Genomic DNA, 23,713 nt, shown 5'->3' on the forward strand with positions numbered 1-23,713 from the left:
CCAGAGAACAAATAATTCATTAGCTTCCAGAAACTTTCTCTTTTCTTAGTGTCATTTTTATTTTATGTGAGTGAGTGTTACTTGTGTGTGTCTGCTCATCAACATGTATGCATTGCGGAAGGAGGCCAGAAGAGGGTGTCGGCGGGTGCTGGAGACCAAACTCTGCTGTACTGTTCTTAAGCAACTGCTGAGTCATCTCCTCAGCCTCCAGAAACTTAAAAGTCATGGGCAGATGGATCTGATCTATGCTAGCCAGCTCCAGGCCAGCATCTTCCTGGGAGTACAACCCCCTTATGGTGGGAAGGACAGTTGCCATTTGAGTGTCCCTGAATGACTAGCCCTTATCAATAACCCTATCAATATTTCTCTTTTGTGTGTGGGGCAGAGATAATTTCTCTGTGTAGCCAGGCTGGCCTGGCTTATGCTTCCCAGGTGTTGGGATCAAAGAGTTGTGCCTATCGATATGTATGAGATGAATCTTTTTAATTTTTTATTTATTTTTTACTCTTATAGTTTTACACACACACACACACACACACACACACACACACACACAGGTCATATCTACCCCTCCAAGTCCCCCTGCAGTTTAGGGTTTTTTTTTTAGATTGATTTAATGGGGGATGGGGGACTACAGTACGTGCATATGTGCCATGGTGTATGTATGTAGGTCAGAGCAGAAGTTGAAGGAGACTGCTATCTCCTCTCATGTGGGTTTGAGGAATGGAACTAGGTTAGGCTTTGAAGCAAGTCTCACCTGCTGTCACAGTTAGCTTCCAGTTGTCAACTTGAACCATCTGGGAAAGGGACCTTTTCTTGATATAGACAAGCCTAGTCCACTGCGGGCAGTACCATCCCTAGGCAGGTAGGTCTGGGTGTTTGAGAAAGGAAGCTAGAAGGGAGCCGGGGTGCTTGCTTTGGCAGCACATACACTAAAATTGGAACGATACAGAGAAGATTAGCATGGCCCCTGCGCAAGGATGACACGCAGATTCGTGAAGTGTTCCATATTTAAAAAAATAAAAAGGGGGAGCTGGGGAGGAAGCCCCAAGCAGTATTCTATCTTTGGTATCTGCTTCCAGCTCTTGCCTTGAGTTCCTTCTTGGCTTCTGTCCATGATAGACCTGTAAGCTAAAATAAACCCTCTGATCCATTTTGCTTTTGGTCATGATGTTTATCACAACAAAAAGTAGGATGCTCATTGGGAGGTAACTTACTTGCATAGCCTTCTCTTAGACGATTAATTTCCAAACCAGGCATGGCGGTGCATTCCATTAATCTCAGGATTCAAAAGAAGCAGAAGCAGATCTCTTGAGTTTGAAGCAATCCAGGCCTATATAGCTAAACTGTCATTCATACATACATACATACATACATACATACATACATACATACATAAATCTGCCATGTCATAAATTAAGTAAATGGCCTGGTTTTCAAGTGGGTAAGAGATGAGTCAGCAGTTAAGAGAGCTCCCCCACCCCTTTCTATACCCACAAAGATTCTGTGAGTGTTGGAAGATTTTTTGAAACTATTACTATGTATCCAAAAAAATGAACTATTAAAACGAAAAACTAAGACCAACTTTAAAAGCCAGTGCTTTGGTTTACATCTATAATCCCGACTTACACAGTGAATATTACAAACTAGTTTCACTTTGAACCTGGTTCAAAAGTAAAAGGGGACTAAGGTGATGGCTCAGATGGTACAGTGTTTTCTGCCCAAACAGGAGGACCCAAATTCGGGTCCCTAGCACCCATATGAGAAGTGGGGAGGGAAGGCGCACACCCGGGATCCTCGCTCTAGGAGGCGGGGAAATGGGAAGATCCTGGGGCTCATGGGCCAGCCCAGCTAGCCACAAGACCTCTTCTCAAAAGCTATGAGGTGGGGAGGCCCGACGTCGAGCGCTGGTCTTCACACGCACACGCATGGGTACGCACGTACGGCACACAGAGCACTGTAACAAGACCTAAGGTCCCGACAGGTTCCGCCGAACGCCGCGACAGGCCCCGCCCCGCGTCGCGCCCACCCCGTCCTCTCCGGCGCGCCCGTTCCCATGGCGACCGGGTGCCAGGCTCCAGCAGCCAGTACTGAGCGGCGGCAACGCCTTCATGAGCGGGGCCGGGCTGGCGGCCGGGGCGCGGCCCCTCAGCTCCGCGGCCCCAGGCTCCCGGGGTGCGGCCCGCCTACGCCCGCGCCCTCCCGCCGGCCCGCAGCACGCGGGGACACAGCCGCCTCCCCTCGGGCTCAGCGAGGCACAGAAGCGGATCCTGGACCTGGAAAAGAGCCTGCAGTTCCTACAGCAGCAGCACTCGGAGACGCTGGTCAAACTCCACGAGGAAATCGAGCACTTGAAACGGGAGAACAAGGGTGAGCCACTGGGCGCTGACCCAGCATTTACAGCCTGAAGGTCACGGCCATCAACTCTGAACAGTCTCCGGGTGCGGGGAAGGACGCGGGAGACTTCTCTTCGGTAGGGCCTGCCAACAGGCTCAGTCCTCCTGTGCCCACCAGCCCAGATGGACGCTGACCCTCTTGTGCACTGTGCAGGACAGGGTGTGGTCCAGCTCGTTATTTAAAACTGTTGCCGAAGTTATACAGCACAGCAAATTCCAGTAAATGGTCACCAACTAAGCACATCCAGATTTTAGGCAGGGACTGCCAGGATGCTGCTCCACGTGGATCCCGTAAAGCCAGGGCACCCATTATGCTCCCCACCCCCAAGGCTTGGCCTACTCAGAACTTCAGGCCACCCCTGTGACATAACTGAGCTCTTCAGAAGACTGTCTACATCTCAGCTAGGGTTCCTCTGCTTCCTCCCATTCCATGCCTGTGTCAGTTTCTCCCTCTGGTGCTGTCTTTTTCAGGACTCCCAATGATTCTCTCACTGGGTATTTTATTACATTAGGACTCTGTTTGCTTGAGGCTCACCCCATGTCCAACTGACCAGCCCCATGTCACACCCCACTTACCATTGCCAGGGGCTCCTGGAAGGCTAGCCATCCCGTCTCACTTCAGCAGCCCTGCAGCCCTGCCCCTGCCTGGCCTGGTGGATGGGCACCTTGCAGGTGTTGGGGATGACAGGGATCAGCTAGAGGCATTTCTGGTCTGAGAGGCCCGAGGTAAAGGCTTGGTGGAAAAAGCTGGTGGGACCCATGGGAAGAGCAGGCCACACTTGTGCTCTGAGTGACTGTAGATTTGAAATGTGATAAGGAGTATTTGCTTGCTTTCAGATCTCCACTACAAGCTAATCATGAATGAGAAGCCTCAGAAAAAAGGTAGGACTCAGGTGCTTGCAGGGAGTTACCACTTATGTCTATCTGGCAGCACAGAGCCCTGCATGCTAACCCAGAAGGGACCAGTGCTGGGCACTTGGACAGGTGGCACTTTCCCCAGCCATAGCTGGCTGGCAGGCTCTCTGCACCAAAGGCATGGTCTGTGCAGTAGGGAGAGTGAGAAGGCGGCATACCCTCCATCTGCTGAGCAGAACTCCTGAAACAGGAGTGGCCTGGGCCCCCATTCCCTGGTAGGTTGATGGCTGCTGTGGTACCTGCTTCAGGTTCCCCAGCCCTGTACCACGGATCCCTCACTCGAGGGAGGTGTTTCTCAGCACACTCCCTGTGTGGAACACAGCCCTGCTTGAGCACAGAGGGCCAGGCAGCAGGCAGAAGCAGGTTTTCAGGCTGAACGCTGCCTCTTCCCCACAGGCAGCACCTCCACATGGAGCCTTCACTCTGGCAAGTCCACCTCCAATTCCACAACATCCGGTGAGCCAGGGTCCAGGCTGGGCAGTCAGCGGGAGGTGTTGCCTAGAGTTTAAAACCCTCTTTCGCAAAGGGGGTGGTCCTGATATCCTATGTACAGAAACAACCAAGAAGGAGACTGGGCCCAGGAGTCCTTGAGGGGATGCTCTACAAGCAAGACAAGGCCTGGCTGTCAGAGTAGCACAGCCAGATGATGTAGCAGGCCCACCCAGGTAGGGTAGTGAGTGAGTAGCTGAGCCGTTAACAAAGGAACTCAAGTACCTTCCAAGTCTTCTCCCTATTTTCTCCCAGAGGAGGCTATGTGCTCCACCGAAGGCCCCAACAACCTACCCATGAAATCTCAGGGACAAAATAAACAGAACCTCCTCTCCCATTGGCCTCCTATGGTAGGCTATGCAACTTCACTAGCAGCAGCCCCAGCTGACCAGTAGGCCTTGGAAAATAAATGCATGCAGGCCAGGTGCCAGTCCCCTCTAGTTTGTTCCACCCCAAATGGAAGGCAGCAGTCCCACTGTGGCTTTTCTGGCACAGGCGGCAGGTGCCATCCATCATAGGCTGCACTCTTTACACCTTATCCTCTGCATCCCTCCCGAAAGTGTTGAGCACAGCAGAGGAACTGACGCAGGGCCAGGGCTTCTTGGGTACATTGGTTGATCCTAGAGAATGGGTCTGTGGCTCCCAAGGCCTTTAACGATAGCCCTGTTGGTGTGCCCTGCAGCCAACTCTCAAGGCAAGACCAGGCCCCAGCCCAACTCCTTCAAGAAACAAGAGCTGAAGTCTGACGCCCTCCAAAAGACAGACCTGGAAGAGCAGTCACTCAGCAGTGCTGCCCTGTCCCAAAGCAGCAAGCTGGACAGAGCCCCTGGGGCTCAGGGACAGGCCAAGTAAGGCCTGCTTGCACCTGAGGACCAGGCCTGCACCCCAAGGGCCCCAAGCTCACCCTTGATAGGTTTCCACCCTGGGACCAGCAGGCTACCTTGTTTCCATCTTGATGGACCTGACTCCATTATGATGAAAATGGGGTTCAGGAAGCAGGGAGCTGCCAGGCTGCTGTCTCTATGCTGGGTACTACTTTGCTCTCTCCTGGGGGTCCTGCAGAGACCCCTGGCTAACCTCACCTACAGGGGACCAGTGGAAACCCCTAAATTACTGTTTGCTTAGAGAAGAGACCAAGAGACAAAGTGACTTGGTCCCCTCTGCTTGCTTGGAGGAGGGCTGAGGGCGACCATGGTCTGAGGATGCACTCCTGGCTGGCCTCCTGTGTGCGGACCACCACACTGTCTTTAAAAAGCGAAAACAAAAACCCAGAACAGAGTTGGATTCCTGGGCTGGCCTATGTCTGACCACGCTGTCTTTGGGTGGCATGGGTTAGAAGCCGTTTACTCAGGAGTACAACCAAGACAGGCTCTGACTCTGCAGTCCCAATTCCAGGAACTACTCTGGGCGAGAAACAAGCTGGATGGGGCTGTCAGGCAGGTAGCTGCCTGCTTCTTCAACATAGGGGGCGAAGAAGCAGCCCTAAGTCGCAGCTGGCTCCACAGCACCCTGGCTAGCGGGCAATAGAAACAGGCTTCTTCCACACTGGCAGGCATGGGTGCTGCCCCGGGGAGGTGGTGGGTGGGCGGGTGGCTAGACCACTCCCACAGGTCACCTCTGGGCCGATGTAATGTTTCAGAGACGAGGATGCAGAGGCCTCTAATTCAGGGGCCACGTTGGTGGGGGGCAGCCATGGCCGGCAAGGGACGGGGACGGCCCCCTTAATGAGCCTGCCCCCGCACCTGCGCAAGCCTACCACAGTGCAGCAGTGTGAGGTGGTCATCCGTCAGCTGTGGAACGCCAACCTCCTGCAGGCCCAGGAGGTGAGGCCCTGGGCAGGCACATGACCCTGAACGCCAGTGGCACAGCACACTGTACCCACCACGCCTCTCCCTGCCTTTCAGCTACAGCACCTCAAGTCACTCCTGGAAGGGAACCAAAGGCCCAAAGCTGCAGCTGAGGAGGCTGGGCTGGGCTCTCCAAAGTGAGTGCCTTGTACCCGGCGCCCTGCCCTAGCCCAGAGCGGGTGTGGGCCTCACAGCTAACTTCCTTTCTCAGGGACCAGGACTCCATGCAGTTCCCCAAGGTCACCGCCAAGAGCCTTAGTAAGAAGTGGTGAGTCACAAGCACAGGGAGTGGGTCCCCCCACAGCTGGGTGCCACAAGGGACAGGGGGAGAGGGTGTCCCGAGGAAAAGCCAGGCAGGCCCTGCTCCCAGCCCAGCCACTGGTGCAGCCTTGAGGCAGCCGGCAGACACTATCTTGTCCTCCACCCTAGCCTAATTCTGAGCCCAATGCCTGCTGCAGAGCGCGGCATTCTGCCTGCGTTGAAACAGAGCCTGAAGACCAGCTTTGCTGAGCGGCAGAAACGGCTGCAAGTGGTGCAGAGCCGACGCCTGCACCGCTCTGTGCTGCTGAGCCGGCGCCCTGGAGCCCGGCCATCCCCTCTCGAGAATGGGTCACACCAACCCTATTTTGCAGCCACACGCAATTCCAAGACAGACAGAACCCATGACAGATAAAACCACGTGCTCTCAGAAATGAGGAGACTGTATTTTCTCTATTTTACTATCCCTGCATTTATGCAAAGGCCATAATAGAATGTTAAGTCCTCTCCCTGTAGACTGAAAATAAAAATTGTTTCTCCAAGTGCTAAGCTTCCTTCTTCACAGACATAGCTGTCGCCTACACCAAGTATCCCTGCTATTCTGGAGGTGCCTATCTAGGCAGCCAAGGCTGGTAGATCCTCGGGGTGCTGTCCGCCAGTCAGCAATCCTAAGTGGTATTCTGGGGCTGGCTGGCCCGAGTCAGGGCTGCCTTCTACTGGGCACATGTACATGACTGGGAACAAGACAGTGTTGCCTGGTTCCCAGTGCCACTGACAACAGTCATGCTGGGCTGGGCTGCTTGAGGCCTCACAGGATGACAACTGGAGAGACCTGTCCTCTACAGATGTGCACTCTATCCTGGGCCAGCAGCTGTCACCCAGAAGTGGTCAGCTTGTGCCTTACTCCTCCCAGCAGCACAGACCTCACAACACCACTGTCCACTCCCTCACAAGAATCAGACCAGGGCCTGGGCGTGAATCATGATTATGTCAGAAAGGGGGTGAAGTCCAAGATGTCCTAAGACGGACAGGGGCTCAGACTGGAGAAAAGGTAGATGCAGTCAACTCCTGACAAACACAGGAATAATAAATTTATTATAAGAATCATATGACAGAGTAGTGCACATATAAAAGGGGGAATTTCTTTCCACCAGAGTGCTACCCATTGCTGCTCGGTGTGGCAAGTGCCATCTGGTGCGTTCTGAAGGAAACCCACACTCTTGGTGGCGGTACAGAGTAAGAGCATGAGGCTGAGGCTGGTGGGTCCCAGTGACGGTTTCTGGCTGGTCGCCTGTGTCACTCAGCACTGACAGCTCGTGGCCCAGGACTGGTGCAGGAACGTCAGGGGCAGCCTCTGCCCCAGCTGGCTGCTCTCCTCCCATGACTGGGAGGAGGCCCACAGAGTGGAAGTTCCGGCGGCAGAGAACCTGCTGATTCCTTACTGGCCTTTCTTCCAGACTGAAATCTGTGCCCTGAATTCAGACCGAGTCCTGCACCGTGTCCGCATGCCTTAGGCGGCACAGCCTGAACCCCAGTGTGACTGGAGAACCGTATGTATGGTGAGGGTTTCCTGTGTCCTCCACATTTTCCAGATATGAGCACAATGGGTTGTAACACAGAGATGCTTTGATGGGACCCTGAGTTCTCATGCTGCTGAGTGGACATGGAAGCCCAGAAAGGCTGTAGAAGTGTGGGGACTGACCTCTGGGGGAAAACAACAATGGAAAACCTTGTGGGGACGCCCCCAGCCTCACGCAGCCAGCTCCACAGCTGCCTGGTCAATACTGCACAAGATGGGGAGAGCGGGCAGGTCCCCAAGGCAGAAGGTAAAAGCAGGAAAGGTAACCTAGCCCCGGCCCTCTAAGAAGCCAACACCTAGTGACGTTTAGTAGGTGGTGTGAGACCCTCAGCCAGAAGGGCTGCTGGCCGTCCTGAAGTTCAAGTTTGCTAGGCAGCTGAGAGGCAGGCCTGGTGGATGCTCTGGGCCCAGGTGTTGAGCAGGGCTGTGACTGAGTGCTTGTCGGGGAGTTGCAGCAGCCTGGAGGTCATGCACCGGTGCACTGACTGCAGGAAGGGGTTGGCATCTGCAACACAGCAGCAGCTGTGAGTGCTGAGCTCAGCAAGACAGCAGCCACCTGGGCTGGCCCTTGGAGCTCTTCTGGGAAGGGAGCCCACTGCTTAAGTCTCCTGCACCCCCTGGTGGTGGAATCTTCCAATCAAACTTTCAGTTAAGAGCTAGGATTTTAAGGGATCTGGAGCCACAGATGGGCCCTGCCATGTGCCAAGAGAACTCAGGCACTGTTCCCACCCAAGAGGCTCCATCACACAGACAGACCTACATGAGCTCCTGCTGGTGGTCCTGGGACACTTTGCAGAGCTTCAAAGAACTGTCATGAACTTGACTGCCCTCCCCCACGCGGAGGGGCCCTGGAGCTGTTGTAGGCAAAGGGCAGAGGACACAGTGGCCCTTCTATGTGTCCAGCCTGTTCTGTCCATTGGGTCCCTGGACGGCTCTCTCAGGCTCACCTACCATATTGCCACTGACGGTCGACCCACATCGGGCTCTGGGCAGGGTAGTCAGCAGGTACACTGAGCTCCAGTGGTGGCACACTAGGGAGGTCCTTGTCATCTGTGACACAAAATTGCTCATGTGACCTGGCTGACAGCCTGGCAACACAACACACCCTGCCCACCTCACCCCTGCTCCTGAAAAGGCTCTCTGCACTCTACAGGGTCCCAATGAAGCCTGCTACAGACCTAGAGGCCTTATGTCCTCAGGCTTCCAAAGGCAGGAACACTGCCAATGGTTGCCCCAGGACCACGGCTACTTTTGTGTGGAAAGATAGAGAAATGTGTAGGGTCGGGGAGTTGGGGGAGGGACAGCCCGAGAATGAAAAGTGAGCACAGGACAAGCTGTGAGTGTGCAGGTCCTGGTGACTGGCCCCCACCCCCACCCCTGGCCACTCACCCAGCTTGCAGATCAGGTGGACAGTACCGTTGTTGCTGCAGTGAGAGGGGTCCAAGTTCACCAGGAACTTGGGATCCAGCCTTGCCACCTCACCTTGCAGCACATTGGGTATGCTCTGCCGCTCATCCTCCTCAAACCTGCGCTTCCGGGAGCACACCACTGGGGACCTGGGAGAAATGACCTAAGTGATTATGCAGATGTCACACAGCCTCTGGGCTGCTGCTCATTGCTAGGCTTAACCTAAGTGTACATACACGATAGGCGGACCATGGATGGCCATCATGGCTGGCACGAATGTGCGATACAGGGAATGGTTGAAGACAGGTGAACGGATGTTGGCCAGGACTGCATCTAGGAGTGGTTGGCACAGGTCCTGCTGTTTGGTTGGAAGAACTGGGGGTGGTGGGGGTGTGGGCTAGAGACAAAATAGAACGGGTCAGTGGTATGGGCTCTGAGGAGTCTTCTGAACCTCGGGGTCCTCAACACCCCTGCTCCTGAGGCTTTGCCGAGAGCCTCTGCCCTGACAGTGCAGTGCACACAGTGGCAGCCAGTCCCAAATGGACTCCCAGCCCCACTCGCTCACTCGCAGCCTCACGCCCATCCTGGAGCTCCCGTCCACATGCTGGGGCCTGACTGCAACTGTGGATGCAGGGGATGGGGCTGCGCGTAGTGACTTCTCTCCACAATCCTCAGCCAGGTCCTGCTTTAGCAGTACTGACCCCTGACCATAAAGCCTCCTTCCAGCAGGGTGGGTCCGTGGTCTCCACTCACCACTGCCATGTCATTCTTGAGCTTCTCCAGGGCAATCTCACACTTTTGCAGGGTCTTCAGGGGACACCTAAGGGAAGACACACGAGCTGACACTCCACTGGAGGAATGCGGTAGGTGACTCTTGTCCCGACCACCATCCTGGTAGCTTCTTGGGCCCCAGCCACTGGAAACCAGCACAAGAATCCCAGCCAGCCCACCACCTTCTTCCAGAACAGGACGCAGCAGGCCTCATTCTCTCCAGGATCAGCTCTTGCCGCATCTTGGCCCTGTGCCTCTAAGGATCTAACCTGAGAGGGCCTGGAGGGCTGAGTAGCCGTAGCAGGCCCCATTCGGCAGCAACCACTAGGCCTCTGAGAGAACTTTCCTGAAGGAAAGCAGAGCTGAAGGTGTGCTGAGCTGTGACACTTGGCAGTAGGGAGACACCTCCACGTACAGCCCTGAACACTGGTGTTAGCAGCACCCTATGGTGGGCAGGAGTTAGAAGCCTGGCAGCCCACGTGCATGAGCGTCTCATGGGCCCCATTTGGGTTCATCTATATAACTAGTGCACACAGCTACAGCTGGGCCTAGAGCCCAGGGTGGGGGTGGGAGAAACAAAGCTGTCTGCCAAAGGTCAACGGGCAGCCAGGAAGGGTCCAGGGCACTCGGCTAACCTGTCATGTCTAGCTGAAGGGAAGGGACTCTACAAGTCAGCACCTAGCATTGTGACCCATGAGACAAGCTATTACAGCCACAGGTGAAAGTGTGAGGACCACAAATCCTTGACCAGGGTTGAAAGATAGGTGCTGGAAAGGTACAAGTAGGGTTGACATTTTTGTCCACACCTTACTTGTAAAGTCACTTGAGCCTCAGACATGGTCACAGAGAGTTGCTAGAACTTTTCTTAGCTCCGCACTGTCACCAAGTCTTGGGGACCCTCTGTATGCTGTGGCTGTGGCACAGCACAGCCCTGCCCAAGGCCCTGGGCCAGTGCTCACCGCTTAGAGGGGTCAGTGAGGATGTCCAGCAGGCTCTTCATCTTACTTAAGTCCTTTTTCCTGTCTGGGAGAGAAAGGGGACACTAAGACCAGGCCCTGGCATCCTACCCGCCCTGCACTTGGCCAGCCTACCTTCGTTCTTGTCGATCTTGTTGATCATACGGCGCAAGGGCTCGATGTACTTGGACAGTTGCTTCAGCTTGTCCAGGTACTGCTGCTCCTCAGCCTGACTGGAGCCAGCGGGGCTCATGACAGAGCTGGGGTTCACTACAGGGGACGGGGGGGGGGGGTGGTTAAGATGGATGGCTACAACCTGTGGGGCAGGTGTCGGAAGAGGTCTGAAGGTTCCAGGAGCCTTCACACAATCTGAGTCCTTGGGAGGGGGAGGGAATTTAGGCACGTGTAGAGCTGCTCACCCAGCCCAGGCCCAACTTACCAGGGGTGTTTAAAGGTCCGGGGGAAGGGACGCTGAAGTTCTGTGGGGTGCGTGCTGTCACTGGGCTCTGAGAAGGCTGTGGTGAGGGGCTAGGCAGGAAGCTGCTGGGGGATGGGGCAGGGCCGGAGCTGCAGCCAAGCGAATAAAAGCAGGTCTGAGCCTAGAACACAATGCTAGTCCTGAGGCTAAACGGGGTGAGGGAGGCCGGGAAAGTGTGCATCCCATCTGCTTACCTGACATTAGAGTTGGGCTGTGAGCCAGGTTGTGGGGATGGCTGTGGGGGAGGGGGCATCGACTGTGGGGTCTGCACCTGCTGGCCCGGTGACGGTGAGGACAGCATGGTGAGGCTGCTTTGGCTGACCTGGAAGTAGAGAGACTTAGCCAGCTCCATGCTACACATGCCCTGCACATATCCCCACTGCTCTGACCTCCCATCTTATCTCTCTACCTGGGCATAAGCCTTACTTCTGGGTAAACACAACACATTATCCAAGGGGCTGGAAGAGGGAGCAAGTGGGCAGCCTGGCTGTTTGGTGGGGGCCCACAAGGATTTCAGTTTCTGGGCTGGTACAGACATGGTGGTGGTCTGCTCCTCAATCACTGGTGCGTAAGGAGAGAGCCTTGGAGCCCTATGTTCTGTCATATTCTGCCTAACCTAGGAAGCTCTTCTCTGAGAGTCAGTAAAGACCTCCCCTGCTAGCCCGGAAGACAAGCTCCTTCATGAGTCTCCCGGTATGACTCTAGCCCCAGGATGACGGCTCCAAGGACAAAGTGGCCGTGGCATGTGCAGATGCTGCTGCCTCATCTGATCTTAACTGAGTGAGGTAGGCATATCGGTGAGCCGTCCTGCACTGACTCCACAGCAGCCCTGTCCAGTCTGCCAGAGCTTACTTGAAGAGGTGAGTGACTTATATCAAAGGTCCCTGGGCTCAGAGTGGAGCCTGGTGCTGTCTACAGAGCCAGTGGTTGCCCTCTTCTGTGCTGTCAGTGCACTTCAGACAGCAGGAACAGGGCTGACTGCACCACTGCTAGCAAGGGCAGCACTGACTTCCTGTAAGAACTCCGAGGACTGATACCATAGAACCAGGCAGGGGCAGGGCCTGTATACTCCCGCCTTCCAACAAAGAAGGAAAGACTGCAGACCTGGATGGAGAAGACAGCCATCTGTTGGCCTCCTGCCATCCTGGGGCACCCTAGAGGCCACACAAACTCCAAAGGTCCCCAAGTCTCCACCCTAGTCAATCACTGTGGACCAAGCAGCCCTGTGAAGAGCCTGCCTTTCATGGCTCAGCGGCCAGCCAGTTCTGCAGAGCAGGCCAATCAGGTGCCTCTCCCAGGGTACAGTGCTGGTGCCATGTGGGGACACACCTCCAACATCTTCCCACGCCATCCCCGAGTAGGTTCTTAGCATCTCAAATTGGGAACAGGCACAGATCCAACAAGGAAAATGACACCGGCACTCCTCACCTGCTTACCCCCACACTAGCCAGGCCACGGAAGACATGTGGCCTGCACAGTGGTCTGCTTGGCCATTCAGAAACACGGACTAAGCTCATAGACCCCACCTGGAGCAGCTCACGACCACTGATAATTCCAGCTCCAGAGGACCCAATGCCACCTTCTGGTTTCTGTAGGCACTGCCCTCAAGTGTATATCCCCCCCACTCTACAACGCACATATATACACATAATTAAAATAAAATATTTTAACTAAAAAGGTGGATCGGACAGTGTCATAACTGCCTGTGGGGAGGAGAATGGGTTCAGGCTCTGGCTGTGGGGTGGCCACGCCAGCCTCTCTTCTTAGCAGACTCACCCTGACTGAAGGAGCTCAGGATGGGGATGGATGAATACACGTGCAGGCCTCTCCTATCCACACCCACTTTTGGTGCTGGGATGCACTATGAATCCAAGGATACCAGGGCAGTCACATGTCATGCACAATATAAAACCTGCTTGGAATCAACCTGTGTCTCAAAGTCCCAGGACCATACAGTTCCGTGCAGACTACAGATGGTACTGACAAAGGTTGGGTCTAGCCCCGTCCTATTGGCCAGGCCTTCCTTACAGTGGGTTCTTGCCCTTTATATGTTCCTAAGAGGCCTTGGAACCCCTACTCTCTTTCTCTGTGCCAACTGCCTACTTGTACCTGATACTGGTTACAGAAGCTGTCCCTTGGCTATAGTTTAAGTCTCACGTCTACTACATTAGGTACCCAGAGGGCCACAGGGCTGAACGGGTCCATAAAGTACAAGAAGTCTCACCATTCATGTCCCACTTTAACACCCATACTTGGGCACAGGACATAGGCTTTGATACTGTCTGCCCTTGCTGAGGACATAGTAGAGTCAAAGCAGCTGTCCAAGAAATGCTACACTGGTCTAAGGGCAATACTCGGTTGGGACGTGAGAGACAGAAAAGCCTGCAGTATAGGGACCATCACAGGACCGAGGCACAGCGTCCTGCTGTTGGGGACAAGAGGATCTCTCCCTTATCAGGAAGTCTGGACTTCAGTGTCATGACTGTCCTCCCCTAACGTAGTCTAGAAACTTCTTCAAGGCCTCTGGAGTCTAGACTGCACACAGTCTATTTATACACAGGTCCATCCAGACCCATCTTAAACAGCATGTGCCCCAGCAAACCTCACCAGCACTTCACTAGGTCTGGGACTTCCATAGGAAGACCCAGTATGTGAGTCTGCCTGGATTCTTTGGCTACCCCAGGACAGGTCAGCTGGCATGCCCTATAGGATTGGGGCAGTGGAAAGATTTAGAACAGTCAGAACAAACCAAGGCAAGGCACCTTTCACCTCTATGATCAGGATCGCCAGGTCCTAGAAGAACCTTCTAGGAGTCAGTGCCAGGTTGCTCAAGTCCTAGTCACCACAGATACCTCTGGTATAAAGCAGCAGCTCAAAGACTATCTCTACATAGTGACCTAGCAAGAGCAAGGGTTGAGGAAGAACCAGAGGGGAGTTGCTGGCTCCTGGGGCTTTTTCTGTTGGGGAAGGAACTCTTACAGGGAGGCTGGGCTCTCTCAGGTCACATCCTACGGCCCAGGCATGGGCACATCACAGCTACTATCAAATGCCAGAGTGGTTCACTTCAGGGGAAGAGCTGCTGATAGACTCCCGTGTGTCTTAGTCAGGGTTTCTATTCCTGCGCAAACATGACCAAGAAGCAAATCGGGGAGGAAAGGGTTTATTCAGCTTGCACTTCCACATTGCTATTCATCACCAAATTAGTCAGGACTAGAACTCACAGGTCAGGAAGCAGGAGCTAATGCAGAGGCCATGGAGGGATGTTACTTACTGGCTTGCTTTCTTATAGAACCCAGGACTACCAGCCCAGGGATGGCACCACCCACAATGGGCTGGGTCCTCCCTGCAGGGATCGCTAATTGAGGAAAAAAACCTTACAGCTGGGTCTCATGGAGGTATTTCCTCAAGGGAGGCTCTTTTCTCTGTGATAACTCCAGCTTGTGTCAAGTTGATACACAAAACCAGCCAGTACAATTGACCCCTTGTCAACCTGACACACAAACACATCACTATTAAGCCTCAACCCTTACTTTCTTATTCATCCCCAAGATCTGAATAGCTCTAAAAGTCCCACAGTCAGGGCTGGGGATTTAGCTCAGCGGTAGAGCGCTCAAGCGCAAGGCCCTGGGTTGGTCCCCAGCTCCGGGAAGTCCACGGTCTTTAAAATGCTTACATATTAAAATTTCAATTCCTTTAAAATATCCGATCTCTTTTAAACTCACTCTTTTTTCGATTCAAAGTCTCTTTAACTGTGGGCTCCACTAAAATACTTTCTTCCTTCAAGAGGGAAAAATACCAGGGCACAGTCACAATCAAAATCAAAATCAAACTCTAACCATCCAATGTCTGGAATCCACTTGGGATTTTCTGGGATTTTCCAAGGGCTTGGGTCACTCCTCCAGCTCTGCCCTCTGTAGCACACACCTTGTCTTCTAGGCTCCAGCTGCCTGTTCTCCACTGCTGCTGCTGCTGCTCTTGGTGGTCATCTCATGGTACTGGCATCTCTAAAACGCTGCTGTCTTCTGCTGCAACCAGGCTTTACCAATAGCCTCTCACAGGCTCTCTTCGTGGAACCAAGCCTCAACTCCTTTGCATGACCCCTTCAGTCCTGGGCCATCAACTACAACGGAGGCTGCACCTTCACCAATGGCCTTCCATGGCTCTCACAGTGCCGTGCCTCAGCTGCTCTTCATGACCCCTTCATGCCTTCAAAACCAGTACCACCTGGGTGACTCTTACACATCACCAAGCCCGGCTGCCAACACGAGGTACAACTGTGGCTGCTTCTGGAACACAGCTTCTCTGTGCTCTCAGAAACACTTCCCAGGAGATTTCACCTCAATGATGCTGTTCTCTTCTTAATCACCGCTAATTTCTTAGCTCCAGCTGACAGCATCAATAGCCCCAGTAGTACAAAGGTTTTGCTTTAGTGGTTCTGGGATCTTGTTAATCACAGCTGATTCTTCAGCCCCAGCTAACCAGAACCACGGAATCTTCACAATCAAAATAGCAACGGTCCTAATAAGAGTCTTTAATCTTCCCTCTGAAGTTTCACAAGCCAGGCCTCCATCTTCTGCACTGTTGTCAACATTGTCGTCCAAGCTCCTGTAGAGCATCCCACAGAGCTCTTTTTTTTTTTTCTTTTTTCCCACAGAGCTCTTAACACCCAGAGGCTCTTGTAGCCCCAAGTTCCAAAGTCCTTCCACAGTCCTCCCCAAAACATGGTCAGGTTGTCACAGGAATACCCCACTATGATGGGTTTTACTGCTGTGAACAGACACCATGACCATGGCAACTCTTATAAGGACAACATTTAACTGGGGCTGGCTTACAGGTTCAGAGGCAGCATCCAGGCAGGCATGGTGCAGGAGGAGTTCTACATCTTCATCTGAAGGCTGCTAGAAGAGTACTGATTTCTAGGCAGCTACTGTGAAGGTCTTAAAGCCCGCACCCACAGTGACACACTTACTCCAACAGGGCCTCACCCTCACCTTCTAATAGCGCCACTCCTTTGGCCAAGCATATATAAACCATCACACCTTGCATGTTACAGGCAGGAACACTGGTGAAAACAGTGAACTCGTTTGTCAAGGTCACAGAGCTAGCGGCTCACAGGGACAGCAAAGGCAATGTAATCAGCAGTGCCTCAGTAATGTCAGTGTCAATAAGGGTGACAGTGGGAACTAGACGCATGGCTCGGACAGAAGCAAGACTCTGGGTAGAGAGCTCAAGAAAATGGGGACTCAGACAGGCTAGCACTGTGGATTCTGCTCTTCTCTCACCATTTACACGCATGCATCTAGGATTTGCATCGCTCTTGTTCCTGACCCAGAACTGAGCATGAACCATGGGTGGAGTCCTGCTTCAGAGAATCAAGAACACTTGTCATGGTCTTGCCTGCTTACATTCATTCACCATGTATCACAGACGGACAATATGGAGAGTGCTGTCCTGGCCCTTTTGAAAGTGGGGAGTTCTTGTTTTCATAGGAAGGGTTGAGATCTGACAGCTATGCTGTATGGTCAAAGGGAGGCCTCTAGGGCCTCCACCAACATCTCTCCCTTAAGTATTCTCAGGGCCTTTGTCCTCTGAGTAGACAAGCAAACGTGAATGTGCATAAACAAACAAAACAGAAACCAGACCCAAAAAAAAAAAAAAAAAAAAAAAATCCAGTCAGGCATGGTGGTCCACACCTTTAATCCCAGCACTCAGGCAGCAGAGGCAGGGGGAGATCTCAAAGCTAGCATGGCTTACAAAGTAAGTTCCAGGACACTAGGGCTACACAGAGAAACCCTGTCTCAAAAAAACAAACACAAAAACAAAACCCAAAAACCAACCAGACAAAAAATAAAATAAAAAAAATCCGAGCCTAGTGCAGCCCAGGCCTGTCTATCTCCCTGCTGCCACAGTCCTCAAAGCATCAGGGACACATGCCCTACCTGCCATCACTTACCAGGGGACGATGAGTCAATCTGAAGGACTCAAGCTGGCATGTACCAGTGACCACTCCATCAACCAAGCCACAACATTCCTGGAGGGTGACCAAAATCTTCCACGTACCTTTTATTTTAGCATTTATCTTTTTCTCCTCTTTCTTTCCTCTCCTTTAATTTCTTTGCCGTCTGGGGTTTAGGAAGTATTATAGCTCAGAAGACCTACTCAGTGGAAAATGCATGAACTACTCCACAACAGGCCATGGAGGCAAGATACAGAACCTAGTCAAAGATGCATGGACAGATCTGTCGGTCAGCAGAAAGAAGGAGGTTGTCAGATCAGTGACAAAAGCAGGGCCGAGGGTTTCTAAGAGAGTCCTATGGTCGACTTCAGATCCTCAGCACACTCCCTTCTAGCTCCTTTCCATTTGTAAACTTAGCTAAATGTTGGAGTTATGACCCGCCACAAGAGTCTACACATGAAGAACCCAGCTCAAGATCCGATCCGACAGACCTCACACCCTCAAAATGTGGGGACCTTTAGTGTCTACAAAAAACAATATTCCATGCTGTTAAGTGGTTTATCCCCACAATTCCACCCAACCCTGTAAATCCAATGTGTACTGAGCTAGAGGACCCTCCTTTGAAGACAGCTATACAAGTGTCTTGTGTCTGACTATGCAGAGGATAGATAGTTCCTGCTTGTGGGTCCTCAGGCAAAGTCAGGGACTCCATCTCCAAGAATCATAGATGCACTTTCCTGTGTAGGAAAAGGAATTTTAAATGTCTTTCAGCTATCGGATTTTTTTTTTTTTTTTTTTTACAATAAAGCCTCAAGAGAGCCCTATGGTAACATCATCTTCAAACATCGCCTGGCACATGGAATGCTGTCAAGCAAATGAATGCACAGGTGTGGGCGATGGTAACTTGAAGCATATTCCCACGAGGTCATGAAATGTACAGAGCAGTCACTCAGTTTCTGTGTGGTGATGGCTGTCTCCCAGGAAGCTCATCTGGACAGGCCAATGTAACCTGTGATCCTGGGCAGTCCCTGAGCAACTGGACGCTGCAGAGTGTGCTCACTACAGCAGTGGACAGAGTGTGCTCACTACAGCAGTGGACAGAGTGTGCTCACTACAGCAGTGGACAGAGTGTGCTCACTACAGCAGTGGACAGAGTGTGCTCACTACAGCAGTGGACAGAGTGTGCTCACTACAGCAGTGGACAGCAGAGCCCTAGAAAGCTGCAGTTTATTTTCTTCTGAGATCGTATCTCAGGTAGTCCAGGTTGGCTTCAAACTCTCTTCAGGAGTTCTAGAATGACTTCCAGATTCAATTTTACACACGTAAACTGGTGATCAAACCCAGGGCCTTGTGCATACTAGGTAATCACAGCCAGCCCATGTCTTCTGTTTTATTTTACCATGAAAATAAAAGAAGTACGACAATTTTAAACTAGAGGAAAAGCCCCTCAAGATATATCAGCAAGAGTTGGCCATGGTGGCACACACCTTTAGTCCCAGCACTCAGAAGGCAGATCAAGATTGGTCTGGTCTAAAGAGTGAGATCTAGGACACCTAGGGCTCCACAGAAAAACTCTGTCTCAAAAAACCAAAACCAAAAAAAAAAAAAAAAAAAAAAAAAAAAAAGAAAAGAGAGAGAGAGAGAGAGAGAGAGAGAGAAAGGAAGAGAGAAAGAGAGAGAAAAGAAGAAAACACCAGCAAGGCTTGGCCTCAAATAAAGTTAACATTTCTCTATTGCCTTGAAAGCCACCCTGAAGAAAGGCACTGACAATGAAAGGTATGTTTCATGGGGGTGCTCAGAGGAACCCCAAGCTTTTGGGCCAAGCCCTATATGAAGCCCGATCTGTAAATACCTGTGCCGTGGGCTGTCCGCCCAAAGAGATGGAGCTTGACGGGCCAGCAGACATGGTGGAGGTGGGCGGGAACCGGGCTCTTACGTGCATCCCGCCTTGGGCCAAGGCTTCAGCAATCATCTTTGAGGATAGAGGGACAACAGACAAGGTAATTGCAACAAGAACTGCAGTGCATGGCAGGTGAGGGTGTTTGCAGCCTCATGGAGTAATCCACAAAGGTGAGGCCCCATCAAATGACCCAGATGTGCAGGGGGAGTGGGTGCTCGAGGATGTGTTCAAGCATTCTGTACCTCTAGACTCAGGGAAGCACCAGAAGTCTAGAGACACCAAGAAAGTAAGCCAGCCCTTTCTATTCTACTAGCCAACATCCTGTGGTGGCTGTCCTGGACACACCTCTGAACTGCAGGCAGAGCAGACCCTGCACTGTGTCCTGTCAGAGCCAGACTGCTCAGGCAGCAGTCTGAGGAGACCAAGTTCTTGGGACAAACTTGAAATGAGGACGATTCAGCCAGGCTTACAAAGACAAAGTGAGTGTCACTGAAGCAGTAGCCTGCTAACAAGCACACTTCTCTTAAGAGTGCACCCAAAGCCCAAGGCACACTGGCCTATCTGGCCTTTTGAGGTGCTGCTTCTGAAGTATGAAGGAATGCGGATGGGTGGCAGGAAAGGCTGGGGTTTTCCCAAGGAACTTCCTAGCTAATGAGGAAGGACTCTCCACAGGGACATGAAAACACTTGCAGAGTCAGAAGCTTCAAAACCAACAGAGACCTTTCCCTTGGTTAACTTTTGTTTCTTGATTCACACCGACAGCCAAGGGCAGGCTCTCACTGTCATGGCTTTGAAGCTGGCTCACCTCTCTATGTTCTGAGGTGATGGATGGAGCACAATCTGACTCCTGGAAAGCAAGGGCTACATGCACTCAGAATGTGACAAACGGGAACAAAATGACATGGCCTTGTACAGAACTAATGCACCAAAATAAAACACAACCTGGTTAACAGAGAAGAGAAGGTCACTTCAGCGCCCAAGTTAAGAGATAAGCGGGGGAACATGGTGAGACCCCAGCTCAAAATCAAAGTCAATGAGATCGTGGAGGCTATGATAGGCTATCAGCACAGGTCCTTATTGCAGTGAAGTGTGCTAGAGAGAACACCTCCCACGGGATGTAGGCCTATGAGGACCATGGTGTCACACGTAGGGCTCATGGTCAAACAGAGCAGGTGCACGTAGCAGCACCATACAAGACTCCAATGAGAGCATCTGAAGAGCCAAGAAAGGGGCAACTCTCGCCATCTCTGCAGCCAGCCAAACAAACCTCTCGGTTCTGATGGTAGCTGTCAAACCAGGGGTGCTGCCTCAAACAGCCTATCCCCTAACAGGTGACTGGCAGACACAAAGAGGGCTGATGCTTGAGGGCCCCCTGTCTACTCTGGGAGAGGGGATAAAGGATAATTTACTCCAGGGTTCTTGATAAAACTGGGGGTCACTTACAGAAGTCCATTCACAACCAATGGCTGCCATGCCAACTTGTCTCCAGGAACAAGCAAAGCCATAAGGAAGGAATGGCCCCTCTAACTAGTTTTTAAATTTATTTTATTTTTTAAAGATTCCTTTATTTTACGTTTTGAGTTTTGCCTACATGTATGTATATGTGCCATATACATGCCTAGTAGCTGCAGAGGTCAGAAGAGGATGTTGAATCCCATGAAACAGACAGATGGTTGTGAGCCACCGTGTGGGTGGTGGGAACGGAACCCACATTCTCTGGAGGAGCAGCCAGTGCTCCTAACTGCTGAGCCATCTCTCCAGCCCTATCTACTTTATTTTTGCTTGGGCAGTCTCCTGCCTACTTTTTTTTTTTTTTTTTTGAGCTGGGGACCAACCCAGGGGCCTTGCGCTTGCTAGGCAGGCGATCTACCACTGAGCTAAATCCCCAACCCTATTTACTTTATTTTTAAAGACTTATGTTTACTTCTTGTGCATGAGTGTTTTCACCTCATGTATGTATGTCTGTGCACTATGAACATGTAGTGTCCCCGGAGGACGGAAGAGAGAGTTACACATGGCTGTACACATGGCCACAACAACACAGGTCCTTAAAATAGTCAGTCCTCTTTTCTTTTCTTTTCTTTCCTTTCCTTTTTCTCTTTCTTTCCTTCCTTCCTTCCTTCCTTCCTTCCTTTCTCTCTCTTTCTTTCTTTCTTTCTTTCTTTTCTTTCTTTCTTTCTTTCTTTCTTTTTGCTTTTTTCTTTCTTTCTTTCTTTTCTCTGTGTAACAGTCTTGGCTGTCCTGGAACTCACTCTATAGACCAGGATGGCTTCAAACTCACAAAGATCCAACTGACTGCCCGCAGGGCACTGGAATTAAAGTCATGCACCACCACTCCTGGTGCAGTCAGTGCTCTCAGACACCGCAGTGTCTGCAGGCCCTGGTTGGTTTTCTTTATGAAGAGTTTCTGACAAGGAAAGCTCTTCTCCCCCCAGCCCGGGCAGAAATCCCAGAGAAAACCACTGAAAATGTTTACAGGATCAGATGAGCAGCTACCAAGTGCAACTTCCTGTCAAAGATGACTCTTCTCTACCTCTCTATACACTGGTACCTGCAACTATGGCCACTGTCCAGGAGGGCTCACAGGAACACAGGCCCTCTGGGTCTAGATTTGGTCAAAGAGCACTTCTAAGTCAGCTATACTGAATGTACGTACATGACAAATGTCTGACTTGGTTGACAAACCTTTGTCACCTGTAAATTACAGCTTAGTTTTTATATTACTAGAACAGAAAGTTAAAAGATCAATGCAAACGAAAATAAAGACATACCTCTGGGGTTTTTGGACCCCAGAAAATTCCACTGAAGGTGATTTCATCTCTCTCAGAAAGAGTATAATGAGATAAGAGAGCCACATCAAACAAACATCTTGGGGCTGGCTGACCCTTCCAGAACACTGAGCCCAGGTGAGGAGCCCTGCCACCATTACCACACAAGTCCCCACACCTGTTACCCTAGCACTGGTATAGGCTCTACCAGAGTACTTCTCCTCAGGGTAACTCCAGGAATGAAGCAGAAGGACTGCCCACTTCGTGTACCCAAGCCAGCAACTCTTACAGAGCGGCCTGGTGGCCTACTCTGTGGTGTGTTGTATTTCATATGCACAAAGTTGCAACATGTGGTTTCTGCATACTGACAGAACACATGGGCACAAGGTAGGAAATTCTAATCTAAGTCTTTGAGCTCCTGATTAGTTAGGTAACTGGCTGCCACTGTGCAAAGACCTTCAAAGCCACGCTGTGACTCACTCCTGGGAAACTACAAAAAAATCGTTTTGAATGTATTCACACACTTACAAGATTATTTCAAGATCCAAAACCAAGGCAATACGTGAGGACAGCAGCAAGTATTGTAGTCACTCAAAATAAGGCTGCCCAGGAGTTTCTGCTTGCAGAAGGTACTCTGGAATCCTAAGTCTTTAGAATCTTGGCTGTGGGCTAAGGCTGAGTGGTAGAGCACTTGCTTATTACCAGGCTCAAAGTTTAAACATTCTCAACACTGCAAACAATACTCTTAGAGCTCATTCCACAGGTTAGTACCATTGGAAGGTGGTCAAAACTTTAGTAAAGGCTAAGGCCTCGACTTGAGACCAGTATATGTATTAGTAATAGTATTGTCAACTGGACGGTCTTCTAATCACCCAAAAGACAAGCGTCCAGCATACCCATGAGGGATTACCTTAAGTAGCTTAACTGAGGTTAGTAACAGGACTCCATGGGCTACATAAACAAGGGAACATAATCTAGATGTGAGCATCCACTGCTCTCTGCTTTTGTTTTGTAACTAGGTTTCATTATGTAGCCTTAGTAGGTCTGCAATTTGCTATATAGACCAGGCTGGCCTTGAACTCACAGAAATCTTCCTGCCTCTGCTTCCAGGAGTGCTGGGATTAAAGTGTGCACCAGCATGCTCAGTTGCTCCCTGCTTCTTGACTGTAGATGCAATGTGCCCAGCTGCTTCAAGCTTCTGCAACCTTGACTCCTCGACATTACAGACTGGACCTTGAACTATAAGCCAGAAAAACTCCTTCTCACATTTCTTTTGTCAGAGTATTTTATTACAGCAACAGGAAAATTAGCTAGTATAGGATGTGGGTCTCTTCCTCTCTTTATGTTCTAGTTGCCTGAAGTGGCAGCTGTGCTCTCCTACATGCTCCCTGTCATTATGAGCTGCCCCTCTTTGGGCCCAATAGCAATGGAGTCAAGCAGCAGTTGGTTGAAACCTCCACACCTGTGAGCCAAAATAAACCTTTCCTCTATGCACCCATTACCTCAGGACCTTTCTTATTTTAACAGAAAGCCACTAACACAATTAATGTGGAAAACATTATATATAAAATTGACAGGCGCTAGGGATACAGATGATAGAGTGCTTGCCTAGAATGCAGGAAGCCCTAGGTTTGCTCCATTACTACTGCATACACTGAGTGTGGTGGTGCATGGTTGTCATCCAAACACTCAGGTGGAGTAAGGAGGATGAGAAGTTCAAGGTCAGCCTCAGCTATAAAGGAAGCTAAAAGTCTGCTAGGTCTACATGAGACCAAGTTCAAATAAGTCAATGTGCAATACAACTTCAGCGATGTGAGAAAACCAGAAATGATACCACACTGCTTCCTGCTCTGGGTGCTTCTCTTACATCTGTCTATTTATTTTCTGCAGTTATCAAAGCTTTGTTAAGGTTCACAGATCAGACTACTACAGCTCTTTTCCTGACCACTGAGGAAACCTAGATTTCAAAGAAGCCTGGATTCTAGGACCCTTC

General features: G+C 51.3%; 2 protein-coding genes and 1 non-coding gene across 5 annotated transcripts in view; 2 read left to right on the forward strand and 1 right to left on the reverse strand.

Annotated features, from left to right (window-relative positions):
• The first annotated feature begins 908 nt into the window (after nt 1-908).
• On the forward strand, nt 909-1,015 carry LOC116899741. The gene has a single exon (XR_004387757.1). It is a non-coding gene; the product is annotated as a U6 spliceosomal RNA (small nuclear RNA).
• Nucleotides 1,016-2,111: 1,096 nt separating this feature from the next.
• On the forward strand, nt 2,112-6,445 carry Ccdc74b (coiled-coil domain containing 74B). The gene is made up of 8 exons (XM_032899880.1): nt 2,112-2,370; nt 3,234-3,278; nt 3,708-3,767; nt 4,483-4,648; nt 5,440-5,623; nt 5,705-5,784; nt 5,859-5,915; nt 6,077-6,445. Exons 1-8 carry the CDS (start codon nt 2,112-2,114, stop codon nt 6,318-6,320), a joined length of 1,095 nt encoding a protein of 364 aa, XP_032755771.1. The 3' UTR covers nt 6,321-6,445.
• A 526-nt stretch (nt 6,446-6,971) lies between these two features.
• Nucleotides 6,972-23,713, reverse strand: part of Med15 (mediator complex subunit 15) — a 74,328-nt gene continuing 57,586 nt past the window's right edge. Inside the window, exons 9-18 of one of the 3 annotated variants that reach the window (XM_032899877.1) lie at nt 18,905-19,024; nt 11,291-11,418; nt 11,058-11,185; nt 10,754-10,888; nt 10,622-10,685; nt 9,645-9,711; nt 9,128-9,288; nt 8,874-9,040; nt 8,436-8,534; nt 6,972-7,989 (exon numbers count right to left, since the gene is read on the reverse strand). In XM_032899877.1, the coding sequence (XP_032755768.1) occupies nt 7,853-7,989; nt 8,436-8,534; nt 8,874-9,040; nt 9,128-9,288; nt 9,645-9,711; nt 10,622-10,685; nt 10,754-10,888; nt 11,058-11,185; nt 11,291-11,418; nt 18,905-19,024 (1,206 nt within the window). In that variant the 3' untranslated portion in view covers nt 6,972-7,852. Of the gene's footprint in view, nt 7,990-8,431; nt 8,535-8,873; nt 9,041-9,127; nt 9,289-9,644; nt 9,712-10,621; nt 10,686-10,753; nt 10,889-11,057; nt 11,186-11,290; nt 11,419-18,904; nt 19,025-23,713 lie in introns of all 3 variants that reach the window. The other 2 variants (XM_032899879.1, XM_032899878.1) reach the window with 2 other exon arrangements.

Source organism: Rattus rattus, chromosome 4 (genome assembly GCF_011064425.1).
Source record: "Rattus rattus isolate New Zealand chromosome 4, Rrattus_CSIRO_v1, whole genome shotgun sequence".
In the NCBI taxonomy this organism is placed as follows: Eukaryota; Metazoa; Chordata; class Mammalia; order Rodentia; family Muridae; genus Rattus; species Rattus rattus.

What these genes read in the sequence shown, in the direction of transcription:
- Ccdc74b (XM_032899880.1), top strand. Translation starts at nt 2,112, where the DNA reads ATGAGCGGGGCCGGGCTGGCGGCCGGGGCGCGGCCCCTCAGCTCCGCG. An exon ending in TGAGAAGCCTCAGAAAAAAG is followed by an intron (nt 3,279 to 3,707) that starts GTAGGACTCAGG and finishes TCTTCCCCACAG; the next exon opens with GCAGCACCTCCACATGGAGC. An exon ending in AAGAGCCTTAGTAAGAAGTG is followed by an intron (nt 5,916 to 6,076) that starts GTGAGTCACAAG and finishes CCTCCACCCTAG; the next exon opens with CCTAATTCTGAGCCCAATGC.